Raw genomic sequence first — 12,825 nt, 5'->3', positions numbered from 1 at the left:
GTCGCAGTAAGACATGTGAGGGTATTCCTTAATTTGTTTCAGTAAATCAATCAATCAATGAGTCTTATATCGCGCATATTCCGTGGGTACAGTTCTAGGCGCTCTGCAGTGATGCCGTGTGAGATGAAATTTTATACGGCCAGTAGATTGCAGCCATTTCGGCGCATATTTACCTTTCACGGCCTATTATTCCAAGTCACACGGGTATAGGTAGACAATTATTAACTGTGCCTAAGCAATTTTGCCAGGAAAGACCCTTTTGTCAATCGTGGGATCTTTAACGTGCACACCCAATGTAGTGTACACGGGGGGAGGTTCGGACACCAAAGAGAGTCTGCACACAAAGTTGACTCTGTGAAATAAATTTCCGCCGAACCTGGGATCGAACTCACGCTGACAGCGGCCAACTGAATACAAATCCAGCGCGCTACCAACTGAGCTATATCCCCGCCCCAGTTTCAGTAAATATATCATTTTAATTTAAAGGCATATAAATTAGTGTTAGCCCTGGATCGATTTTTCACCCTTATGACTAAAACACTTCTTATTGTTAAGCAACAGACTACACAGTCAATGGCGAGCACAGCGGGCTGAGACAACGAACGAGTTACGGAATCAGCATCACTCGAGGGCATAAAGCAAGCTAAACTCACTCATTCAAATTGTGTCAGCTCTGTTCTTGGGATTTTACATTTGTGACTAAACCCCCCTTGATGATCCCACAGACTACACAGTGGAGCGGGAGCACAGCGGGCTGAGACAACTAATGAGTTACGGAATCAGCATCACTCGCGGGGCGGCGGCGTCAATGTCCTTCACCTTCTCCTTCCTGTTGCTGACCATGTGCCGCAACTCCATCACCTACCTGAGATCCACCCTCGTCAACCTCTTCATCCCTTTCGACTCTCACGTCTCATTCCACAAGCTGGTGGCCTGGACCGCTCTCTTCTTCACTGGTGAGTTATCTTGACTAAAAGACGATGATGGGAAATAACTCTGTCGCGTTTGTATGGGTTGTGAAAGAGTGAATACCCTTGCTTTCCCCTGACAACTAACTTTACACGTGCTTCTGTCCAACTGTTTCGGACACACTCCTCGCTGGTGATTGGCCCCTCCAATGTTTGTCCGAGTAAACAGCAAGGGCATTCACTCGTTCACAACTAATACAAACCCGACAGAGTTATTTTTGGAATTGGTCTATTCTGTTAACTCTTACTGCTATCAAGCCATCAGGTACGGGCTCTGCTATCATCAACAAATGAAAACTCTGTCATGGGAAACAACTGCTGAATATAGCCCTTTAAATTGCAGTAAGATGATTGCCTCCGCTCGATAGCATTTTCTCAGTTTTGGTCCCATCGTCATACCTTGAATGACTATGTTTTTCATTGAATTTCTTTTAAACTAAATTATTCTGGCAGTCAAGGTGTTAAGTTGTTCGCTGTTTCTTCAGGGACGAGACAGGATATATTCCCTCATATTCCGTAGTTTTCAGTCTTTGCCTTGTGTCCTGAAATGATCTATTGTTTTGGACTAATTCTTGGCGCTATGCTTGTCTTAAAAGTGGAAGGTATCTTATACACGGGGCATATGTAAAGCTGTCATCCACTGTAAAGTGCCTGAGTGAGAGCGTTTGAAAAAGGTTAAGACCCAACGAGCATATCTTGCTGCAGGTTTGATTTCAAAATTGCCCTGACGTTTTCCTGAGTTAAAACAATTTGTCAGGGAGTATTCAGCTCCACAGTTTTTGAGCTAAAACACACAATTTGAAATAAACTAGTTCCTCCAAACACATATTCAGAGCATGGACAATTCATTCAGCAAATAAGCGTAGACTAGCACTGAACTGTATATTTTATATGTGTGTCAAAGAAAATGTTCCATTTCAATGTATCATTTTAATGGACAATAAAGTGTTGTTATTGTTATTGTTATTGTTATTATTAAAGTGTGTGTGCGTCTTTCAGAACATTCAGAGCATTCAGAACTCCTCAGCAAAATAAGTCTAGATTAGCACTGACCTGTGTGTGTATCTGTGTTGCAGTGTTGCACGTGCTGGGCTACAGCTTCAACTTCTACCACCTGGTGACCCAGCCCACGTCCTTTCTCTGTATCTTTGAGAGCGTCGTCTTCAGGGCCGAGTTCATCCCCACCTTCCAGTGGTGGCTCTTCGGCACCATGACGGGTAGGGGCAATACTGTGCATCCTCTCTTTTAATACCCTGTATTATACACGACTTATATTATATACGACCTCATCCCCACCTTCCAGTGGTGGCTCTTCGGCACCATGCCAGGTATTTGCAATCATTACATCAAATTCACGGACGTTAGTTATAAAATCGGGGCCCAGTAATTTAGTTATCATCTAGAGCACTGGACTTGTGACGTCAGAGATTTCATTTCAAAAGAGATCAAAAAGAGACGTCTTGGTGTCGTGTGTTTTTTTAAGCGATATCTTATGTCTTTGATATATATCTTCTGACCTAAGACATCTTTCTCAAACCCATACGGTTTGCCGCTGATAACAACCTTGATATCTTGTGTAGACTCATGGATCGGCCCTCGTTCCCTATCTCCAGGGCGTTCTGTTAGGCTTTCCCAACCCATGGGGGTTGCCATTTGATTACAATCTTCACTAGACTAAAGCATTGCCCCTCGTTCTGTGTGTCCAGGTTTCACAGTCGTTCTGCTGGGATTTCCCAACCCATGTGGGTTGCCAGTTACTGAGAATTTTGTTATCTTCTGTTTACTCATGCATTACCCATCGTTGTCTGTGTGTCCAGGTTTCACCGGCGTTCTGCTGGTGGTAGTCCTGACCATCATCTACGTGTTCGCCACGCAGACAGCGAGACGTCACATCTTCAGCCTGTTCTGGACCACCCACAAGCTGTTCATCGCGCTGTACGTGCTAACCCTGGTGCACGGGGCGTCGGTCATCGTTCAGAAGCCGCTCTTCTTCGCCTACTTCCTCGGCCCCGCCGGCCTCTACATGATGGACAAGCTGGTCTCGCTCAGCAGGAAGAAGACCGAGCTCAGCATCCTCAGGGCGGCCAACCTGCCCTCTGGTGAGTAACTCACGCTTCGCTTACAGACACCTTTATTTCAGAGCAGAACAGAGAAATTAAAAAGGGAGGAGAAGATGAAAGAGGGAGGGAAGGATTACGATCGACAGTGTGATTGTTATGAGCGTTGGTTAGCTCGCTTTCTGGTGATTCAGTGTGGTTAGATCAGTGGAATGTCCGAAGTTCATATCCTGCAGGCAGCATCGGTAGTGTAAAGGTTGGGATGAGATCTTTAGAACCTCCCTGTTGTACACACACCTGGTTGTGAGAGATTGAATATGGTTGAGAACAGGGCTGTTGTGCACGAGACAGTTACCGTGGGAGTGAGAGCCAGCAGGGGGTTGGATTGATTTAAATCGTTTTTTTGGTATGATTTTAACCAATCCGACCCCAAAGCTAGCTCCCACCCGATTTGTATCTTGCTCCCATGGGGTCGCCTTCACGCGGCGGGAGTGTTTCCACAGAGCTACCCCACCCCTTTACTTCTCTTCTTTTGTCTTATGCATGCCTTACCAGTCCTTTCACCTATATTTCCTTCCAAGAAAACTCTCCCTACTATTCCCTGCAGTTTTCCAATTCTTTTCTTGTCTTATTTCTACCTGACTGGATCCATCACCTTTATTTCACTTACCAAAAGTCTTCTTTTCCACATCCTTATTTCTCTGCCCCCCGCATGTCGTAAGAGGCGACTAACGGATTCTGTTTCTCCTTTTACCCTTGTTGAGTGGTTCTTGTATAGAATATAGTCAATGTTTGTAAAGATTTTAGTCAAGCAGTATGTAAGAAATGTTTTGTCCTTTGTTCTGGAAACTTGCATTCTCCCAGTAAGGTCATATATTGTACTACGTTGCAAACCCCTGGAGCAATTTTTTGATTAGTGCTTTTGTGAACAAGAAACACTTAACAAGTGGCTCTATCCCATCTCCCCCCTTTCCCCTATCCCATCTCCCCCCTTTCCCTCGTCGCGATATAACCTTCGTGGTTGAAAACGACGTTAAACACCAAATAAAGAAAGAAAGAAAGATTTGTATCTTTCTTATGCACATCAGCACATCCCAAAGCGGCGTATGGCTACCTAAATGGCGGGGTAAAAACGGTCATACACGTAAAAATCCACTCGTGCAAAAACACGAGTGTACGAGGGAGTTTCAGCCCACGAACGCAGAAGAAGAAGAAGCACATCTGTTTCCAGTTAATGTTCCGGAAAATCACATGGCTTCACGTGGTACCATCTTCCAACCATCTTCCGAATAGTGTGATGTTACCAGATGTTTCCACTCGACAAATCTCTAAACTTGTACCAATCTTGTTCCATTGCAGACGTGACGATGCTTGAGTTCAAGCGGCCTCCTCGCTTCGAGTACAAGTCTGGCCAGTGGGTCCGCATCGCCTGCCTGTCTCAGGGCAAGGACGAGTACCATCCCTTCACCTTGACCTCTGCCCCACACGAGGACACGCTGAAGGTCCACATCCGGGCACTCGGCCCCTGGACCTGGAACATCCGGGAAACTTTTGACCCCGAGAACCTGGGTCCCAACACTCGCTACCCCAAGGTGGGTTTGGTTTCTTGTCTGGAGTTTGTTTGGTTTCTTGTCTGGAGTTTGTTTGTTTATTTGATGTCTGGAGTTTGTTTGTTTATTTGATGTCTGGAGTTTGTTTGTTTATTTGATGTCTGGAGTTTGTTTGTTTATTTGATGTCTGGAGTTTGTTTGTTTATTTGATGTTTGGAGTTTGTTTGTTTATTTGATGTCTGGAGTTTGTTTGTTTATTTGATGTTTGGAGTTTGTTTATTATTTGATGTCTGGAGTTTGTTTGTTTATTTGATGTTTGGAGTTTGTTTATTATTTGATGTCTGGAGTTTGTTTATTTGATGTCTGGAGTTTGTTTGTTTGATGTTTGGAGTTTGTTTATTATTTGATGTCTGGAGTTTGTTTGTTTATTTGATGTCTGGAGTTTGTTTGTTTATTTGATGTCTGGAGTTTGTTTGTTTATTTGATGTCTGGAGTTTGTTTGTTTATTTGATGTCTGGAGTTTGTTTGTTTATTTGATGTCTGGAGTTTGTTTGTTTATTTGATGTCTGGAGTTTGTTTGTTTATTTGATGTCTGGAGTTTGTTTGTTTATTTGATGTCTGGAGTTTGCTTGTTTATTTGATGTCTGGAGTTTGTTTGTTTATTTGATGTCTGGAGTTTGTTTGTTTATTTGATGTCTGGAGTTTGTTTGTTTATTTGATGTCTGGAGTTTGTTTGTTTATTTGATGTCTGGAGTTTGTTTGTTTATTTGATGTCTGGAGTTTGTTTGTTTATTTGATGTTTGGAGTTTGTTTGTTTATTGTTTGATGTTTGGTGTGTTGGGGAATTGTGAATAATGTGGGCAGTTTATGAGTCGTACTTCTGGGAGTAGCGTTTTACGAGTTTGTCATTTATTGCAGGGTGAGAAAGAAAACGTCATAATGCAAAACATGACGTCACGTAAAACATTGTGTTGCTTCTCCCATGGCCCAAGAATTGACAAAATATATCGAAAAAGAAATCTGTCTCAGTGACTTCTTGATTTCAGCAGAAGAAAATGAATCGTAAGGTGACCGCCAGGCTGTGCGTGTATCGGTATCGGATGTCATTAAACAGACAATGATGTCATTAAACAGACAATGATGTCATTAAACAGACAATGATGTCATTAAACAGACAATGATGTCATTAAACAGACAATGGTGTCATTAAACAGACAATGATGTCATTAAACAGACAATGATGTCATTAAACAGACAATGATGTCATTAAACAGACAATGATGTCATTAAACAGACAATGATGTCATTAAACAGACAATGATGTCATTAAACAGACAATGATGTCATTAAACAGACAATGATGTCATTAAACAGACAATGATGTCATTAAACAGACAATGATGTCATTAAACAGACAATGATGTCATTAAACAGACAATGATGTCATTAAACAGACAATGATGTCATTAAACAGACAATGATGTCATTAAACAGACAATGATGCGTTTGTTCTTAATTGCTCTTGTTCTAAGTTTGACCTATTGTGTTGTGTCCACAGCTGTACCTGGACGGGCCGTACGGGGCGGGACAGCAGGACTGGTACCAGTACGAGGTGTCTGTGCTGGTCGGGGCTGGTATCGGGGTCACGCCCTACGCTTCTATCCTCAAGGACTTCGTGCACATGTCCTCCATCAACTGTACCTACAAGGTCAAGTGTCAGAAGGTCAGTCACCCTCTCGTCTCGGCATTTGTAAAACGTATTAGGCCACACACAAAAATAGTCTGTTTACGGTATCCCGACCGACCCTATTTTTTTGCTCGGCCCTAGACTTTTTTTGGGCATTTGGGGGAGAAAAAAAAAGGTCTTTGTTTTTTGGCAAAATAACTTAAAAAATACGGTTGTTTTTGAAAAAAATTAAAAAAATCCCGACCTACCGACCCTATTTGTTTTGCCTATGTTACCTTAAACAGACTATATTTTTTTGTTGGCCTTACCATTAGATTAGTCCCTCTCATGGGCGAGGCCTGGATGTAAATTAGCACCTGTTTGATTATGCCATTACCCTTGTTAGCTGTACTTTATCTCGTTGCTTTTGTTCTACATTTCTGTATATTAAATGTGATTTCTCTGCAGCTGTACTTTATCGTGTTCTAATTGTTCTACATTTCTGTATGATGTGATGTCTGGACAGCTGTAGTTTATCTTGTTCCATGTGATCTATATTTCTGTATGATTTCTCTGCAGCTTTACTTTATCTGGATCACGGGCAGTCAGCGACACTTCGAGTGGCTGATTGACATCCTGAGGGAGGTGGAGGAGATTGACAAGGACGGTATGGTGGACATCGACATCTTCATCACGCAGTTCTTCCAGAACTTTGACCTCAGGACCGCTCTGCTGGTGAGTTGACATATGTAACACTTGGTGCCAAATACAATACAATACAATACAATACAATACAATACAATACAATACTTTGAGATTAACAAGGACATCTTCATCACGCAGTTCTTCCATAACTTTAACATTAGAACTGCTCTCTTGGTGAGTTTCTATGTATTACACTTTGTGAGCAGTACTGTTAAAGACAACACAGTACAAAACAATAAGTACAATACAATACAACTCAATACAACTCAATACAATCTGCAACCCCAAAAATTCAAATTCAAACAAAAAAATTTTGATTAACTAGACTATTATATGGTATTGAAAGTTGTGTACTTTGTGTCGCAGTACATTTTTGAGGAGCACTTCCAGAAGATGACCGGTGGTGTGAGTGTGTTCACCGGACTGAAGGCCACCACGCACTTCGGACGTCCTCAGATGAACAAGATCATGACTGCTGTGCACAAAGCCCATCCCTCGGTGAGCTTACACGTGACTAGTGTGTGCCAGCTACGTTTGGTTTTTGTCTGCATCGTGGCAGTCTGTGTATACAGATAATGGGGGGGAGGGGGTTAATGCAATGTTACATATTTCGAGACCAACGGACGATAGAAGATATTGTGTATACTCTCGGTGACAGTAATGTCTCTCCCTCCCGTTCTCTCTGGCACCCTGCCCCCGGTGTGTACTTGTTGTTGTTGTTGTAGTTTTGTTTTGTTTTTGTTTTTGTTGTTGGTGTCGTCGTTGTTGTTATGAAGTTAGGCGTAACAGACCGCCAGACAACCGTAAGCGCCCCATACCCTAGGGTATTCTAAAAAGGAAGCTAACATTATTGGCAGCAATTCATCCCCCCCCCCCCCCCCCCACCTATTTAAGCGTAAAAAATAAACCCCTTTGACCTAAATACTTGTAACCTTGCAAAATTATCATCCCACATCTCAGTTTAAAGGCACAGTAAGCCTCCCCGTAAACCATCACAGATACTGTTAGGCTTTTACACACAGTACAAACACCCTTCCATTTGAACGCTCACCGAACGGGAACATCCTAGGTGCCCTACGTAAAGAGCTAGCAATTTTCAAAGAATTAATTTTGCGGATTGTCTGTCAGACAATCGGACGGTGCTTTTTGGCGCTTTTGACCTAACTTTTGACATCTAAATAATAAATTGACAGCTTGTTACACAAACACTCTTAAATCATAAAAGAAATCTTTTTTCATCAAGACAAGATCAGAACAATTAATACGAAGTTTTGAAAGTTTAAAAAAAGATAGCCCGGAAGCAGGGTCACGCAAGGTCGTGGTTCTCGTAGCAGACGACGCTGCCTGGCGCCAGTTCCTCTGAACCGTTAACCGGCCACTGCTCTAGTTCGCAGCCGTTTGAATGTTGCATTTCAGATTCAAAGGTACACAATAACGTGCTATTGCAGATAAGCTTACAGAGATTTGCATTGAAATGACAAACTGGCAGCTAAATTGTGAAAAAAGGGAAACTGGATTACACGGATTAGCGATGGCTTAGAGGTAAGATAAACCACGCAAAAACAAATTCTTTGAAAATTGCTCGCTCTTAACGGAGGGCACCTAGGATGTTCTCAAGCGGTGAGTGTTTAAATGAAATGGTGTTTGTACTGTGTGTAAAAGCATGACAATATCTGTGATGGTTTACGGGAGGCTTACTGTGCCTTTAATGTACACCAAATATGAAGTAATTCGCTGAATTCATGTGGGAGTTATTAGCATTTTAGAGGGCGGCGTTTAGTTTTGGGGTCACACTATATTATGAACATAATTAGGAAGTCTAAGCACTGTACCGGCAGTTAAGTATTAAGGCGTTGTGACCCCCTCCCCGAATGGCAAAGGCTTGACAAACCCTGCCTTGGTTGAAGCGTGTTTTATTCATTTTTCTTTGATACACGTTTGAAACAATAACAACATTAAGAACGTTAACAAGCAGACTGTGCCTATGGACACATTCCAAAAATGATAATCAATACACATTCCGATAACAAAACATGGCGAACAAGTGATAACTTCAACACTTAAATAACTTTCATAATATTTCATTATTATTGTGTGTGTGCAGGTGAAGAAGGTGGGTGTATTTAGCTGCGGACCTCGCGGTGTCACCAAGGGCGTGGAGAGGGCGTGCATGGAGGCCAGCAAGACCACCAAGGCCCTCTTCGAGCACCACTTCGAGAACTTCTAAATGACGGACCTCTGATGCTCTATGGAGGCCAGCAAGACCAAGGCCCTCTTCGAGCACCACTTCGAGAACTTCTAAATGTTGGACTTCTCATGCTCCATTCCCAGAGTTCTTCGTCAATTCTGCGATCTACAGAACTAACTCCATCGGCAGACTTTCTGATATTTTGTTATCATTTTGGATTTGAGTGTCTTGAAATCTGGGGATTAGAGCCCTCATTTCTGCGATCTACTAATTTAATCTGAAGACTTTGTGATATTTTACGACCACTTTTTTCTGTTATGGACAAAGAATGTGTATGATTAAATTGTCAATATTGTGGAGCCATTGGCCAACAGACAGAGTGTCAATTGTCAATATTGTGGAGCCATTGGCCAACAGACAGAGTGTCAATTGTCAATATTGTGGAGCCATTGGCCAACAGAGAGAGTGTCAATATTGTGGAGCCATTGGCCAACAGACAGAGTGTCATTTGAATGTGGGCTGCTTACTCATATTCAGTCTTTTTGTTTCTTTACTTTTGAATGAATGTTTCTGAGAATCAGTTGCGTTAGGCTGGTTTCGACGACAGTGCATTTATGTGTGTGTGTCTGTGTCTGTGTCTCAGTGTGTCTGTGTCTGTGGGTGTGTGAATCTGTGGGTGTGCATGTGTGTGTTTCTTTTCTATCTATTTTCTCACTGTCTCATTTCTTATTGTTTGACATGATTATAAGCCATAACTGCCTTTCCTAACATGTGTAAGTATAAGCAGAGCCCATGTCTGGTCATGGTTTCCACTCGGTGTTGTGATTTTCTACATAGCGAACATTACAGGTCAGTTTTGGTTTTGCTTTGCTGGTTTTTGATTTGTTTCGTTTTTACTGAGCACGTTATTACTTAACGGCCTTAGCTTCCATATTTGGACTTATACTTCAAAGTGTTACACACAGAGTGTAATTGCATACAGATCTCACTTGAAAAGACAGGACGAAAGTTTGAGTACATCATGCAGTCAGTGAGATGGTCTCTTCGATATAATTATGCAAATCTTTTGCTGTATTTGTTTTTGTTTTGCTTATTTTGATTGAGTTTTTTCATTTTTGAAGTAACTATTTATACCCCTTAAGTGGTTCTCAGCAATACAAAATTGTTAATATTTACCGTGCCCACATTTTGTTTTAACGCTATCAAAGTATACATGTATATATGGTAACGTAACAAAACACAGAAATGACAGCACCACATGCTGTGTTCTACATTTTGTTTGATATATCTGTCCAAAATTGTTTCTTGTAATGAATGCGTAAACACGATTCCTTGTGCAACAGTGGTGAGTGCATGTTGTTCAAATAGCAACTGATTCCTGACATTCGGAACAGAGTAAGCCATTCCGACATTGACTTTTGTTTATGTTTAAAACGTTTCACGTATTGTGTGAGTTGCAGTGTATGCGACATGTCATATGCCTTTATTGGTTATGTCTTTTGGTAAGAGTATCATTTTTGCTGTTAGTATTTTTCATAGATTGTCATTCATTTGTCATTTATCATTTTTCCAAGTGTCTTATACAAGTTTACTGCAATACCATGTCAACAAATCCGTTGTAATTATCATTTTAGTTGTCCAGGTTTTGCAGATACACCCCTTTTCAAGTAAGACATAAAAACAAAATCTGAGAGAAACCAGATATTATAAAAGAGGGTAATGTACAGAGAATACGAGCCTAACACGTGAAGAAGCAAGGCATTAGAAGGGGTTGGGGGGATGGGGTGTCTATTGGGGGCCCGATAGCTCAGTTGGTGGAACACGTAACTTGTGATCCGCGGGTCAGGGGTTGGAATCCAGGCCGGGACGGACACAGGTCAACTTTATGTGCAGACTCAGAGACGGTATCCATGCCCCACACCCGTGTCACCACTCTGGCACGAAGAAGATCTCGGTTATTCTGCCAGAAGTGCAGGTTGTGTATTGTTGAACCGGCTACAACACAACACACACACTGAACTGGGTAGCGCGACTCTCTTGTTACACACACTGAACTGGATAGCGCGACTCTGTTGCTGCTTGCTTTCTACTGGGAAGAACTAGCGACTTAAATGTTCCAGCAAAGGGACCATAGAGCAATAGAAATGAAATGAAATGGGTTCCACTGTATATCATCATCTTGGACATGTACAGATCATGTCAACCTCCGCTGTACTGATATTGCAGTGAGGAGGTTACCTCTCACTCATCCCCCTCCCCCACCCCCCTCCCCTTATGTAACCACTCACCCAGTAGAGAAATCCATCCCCCGAACATCTCATTGTCATTGCCTTAACATCTCATTGTCATTGCCTTAACATCTCATTGTCATTGCCTTAACATCTCATTGTCATTGCCTTAACATCTCATTGTCATTGCAAGGCGTGTGTTTTCTTTGTGATTTTGCATTGTCATGTTTGTGTCCGTGGACATTATTGTTTTTGCAACTGTTCCAATATAAACAGCTTTTTCACCGCTATCTTTTTTGAATGATGTATAGTTTTCTTAATGTCCTTTGGACCCTCCCACCTCTCTTGCTCGACATGCATGGTGTCGGTGTCAGGATCCTCCCTCCTCTACAGTATCTGAGGATAACTGTTCATGTGTTTGTTTTGATATGCTGATCGCTAAGACGCGTTCAAAAACGTTTTTCTCTCAGTGGGTTTGGTTATTTCAAATTGTTCAATATTTGTAGATATTTTCTATAGCATTTACTAAATGCACGCACTCACACATGATTTACAGATTGATAACTACTATCGGCGTGCATAAAGAAGTATTTCCCTCACTAAGCGTTAAGCACAAAAACAGCTCCAACAGGTAAAAAAAACACCTCTTTTAGAATTATAAATCACTGTTAGTGCTTATGTTCTTTTTATTCAATCTTTTCATTTTCTTGCTCTTCAGGTATTTTTGGTACAAGGTGTTGAATACACACTTTCTATCTTGACATCAACGGTCCAACTCTTGTCGCCAATTGTTACAGCAGCTATATAGCCTGTATCAGTTTATGTTAATCAGTGTTACACCTAGCCAGCATACCCAATGTCTTTCCAACATGTGATCTGAGATTGTGTAGCTACTTAGAGTTATTAATGTGTTTATAATGTTGAAACTGTGTATGCATTGTGGACCATGTGACGGATCAAAATGGTGGCTGTAGTTACTGGCTTGTTGGTAGTTTCTGACTGTTCATGCACTGCACATGAGTCAAGAGTAGTTTTCTTTTGAAGTAAAAACAAAACAAAAATAATGTGGGAATAACTTGCTTTGTTCGTGTTCCTCTTTGTGTGGGTCACACAGTAAAATGTGGTTGCGTGCGTGTGTGTGTGTGTGTGTGTGTGTGTGTGTGTGTGTGTGTTAGTGTTAGCCTCTATTACTATGTGCGTACGTGTGTGTGTGTGTAAATGTTAAGTCCTTTGTACTGGAAACTTGCATTCTCCCAGTAAGGTAATATATTGTACTACGTTGCAAGCCCCTGGAGCAAATTTTTGATTAGTGCTTTTGTGAACAAGAAACAATTGACAAGTGGCTCTATCCCATCTCCCCCCTTCCCTCCGTCGCGATATAACCTTGAATGGTTGAAAACGACGTTAAACACCAAATAAAGAAAGAAAGTGTGTGTGTGTGTGTGTGTGTGTGCGTGTGTGTG

General features: G+C 41.7%; 1 protein-coding gene across 2 annotated transcripts in view; it reads left to right on the top strand.

Moving 5' to 3' along the window:
* The window catches only part of LOC138946935 (dual oxidase 1-like), a 42,120-nt gene extending 29,694 nt beyond the window's left edge, over window positions 1-12,426 (top strand). The window contains exons 25-33 of one of the 2 annotated variants that reach the window (XM_070318350.1): window positions 726-956; window positions 2,045-2,185; window positions 2,786-3,067; window positions 4,385-4,617; window positions 6,134-6,298; window positions 6,821-6,976; window positions 7,313-7,444; window positions 9,051-9,140; window positions 9,216-12,426. In XM_070318350.1, coding sequence (XP_070174451.1) covers window positions 726-956; window positions 2,045-2,185; window positions 2,786-3,067; window positions 4,385-4,617; window positions 6,134-6,298; window positions 6,821-6,976; window positions 7,313-7,444; window positions 9,051-9,140; window positions 9,216-9,248 — 1,463 coding nt within the window. In that variant the 3' untranslated portion in view covers window positions 9,249-12,426. Of the gene's footprint in view, window positions 1-725; window positions 957-2,044; window positions 2,186-2,785; window positions 3,068-4,384; window positions 4,618-6,133; window positions 6,299-6,820; window positions 6,977-7,312; window positions 7,445-9,050 lie in introns of both variants that reach the window. The other variant, XM_070318349.1, reaches the window with a different exon arrangement.
* The last annotated feature ends 399 nt before the right edge of the window (window positions 12,427-12,825 follow it).

This window comes from Littorina saxatilis, linkage group LG14 (assembly GCF_037325665.1).
Source record: "Littorina saxatilis isolate snail1 linkage group LG14, US_GU_Lsax_2.0, whole genome shotgun sequence".
NCBI classification, from domain to species: Eukaryota; Metazoa; Mollusca; class Gastropoda; order Littorinimorpha; family Littorinidae; genus Littorina; species Littorina saxatilis.
The sequence above is the reverse complement of the archived record's forward strand: the minus strand, read 5'-3'. Positions and strand labels throughout refer to the sequence as shown.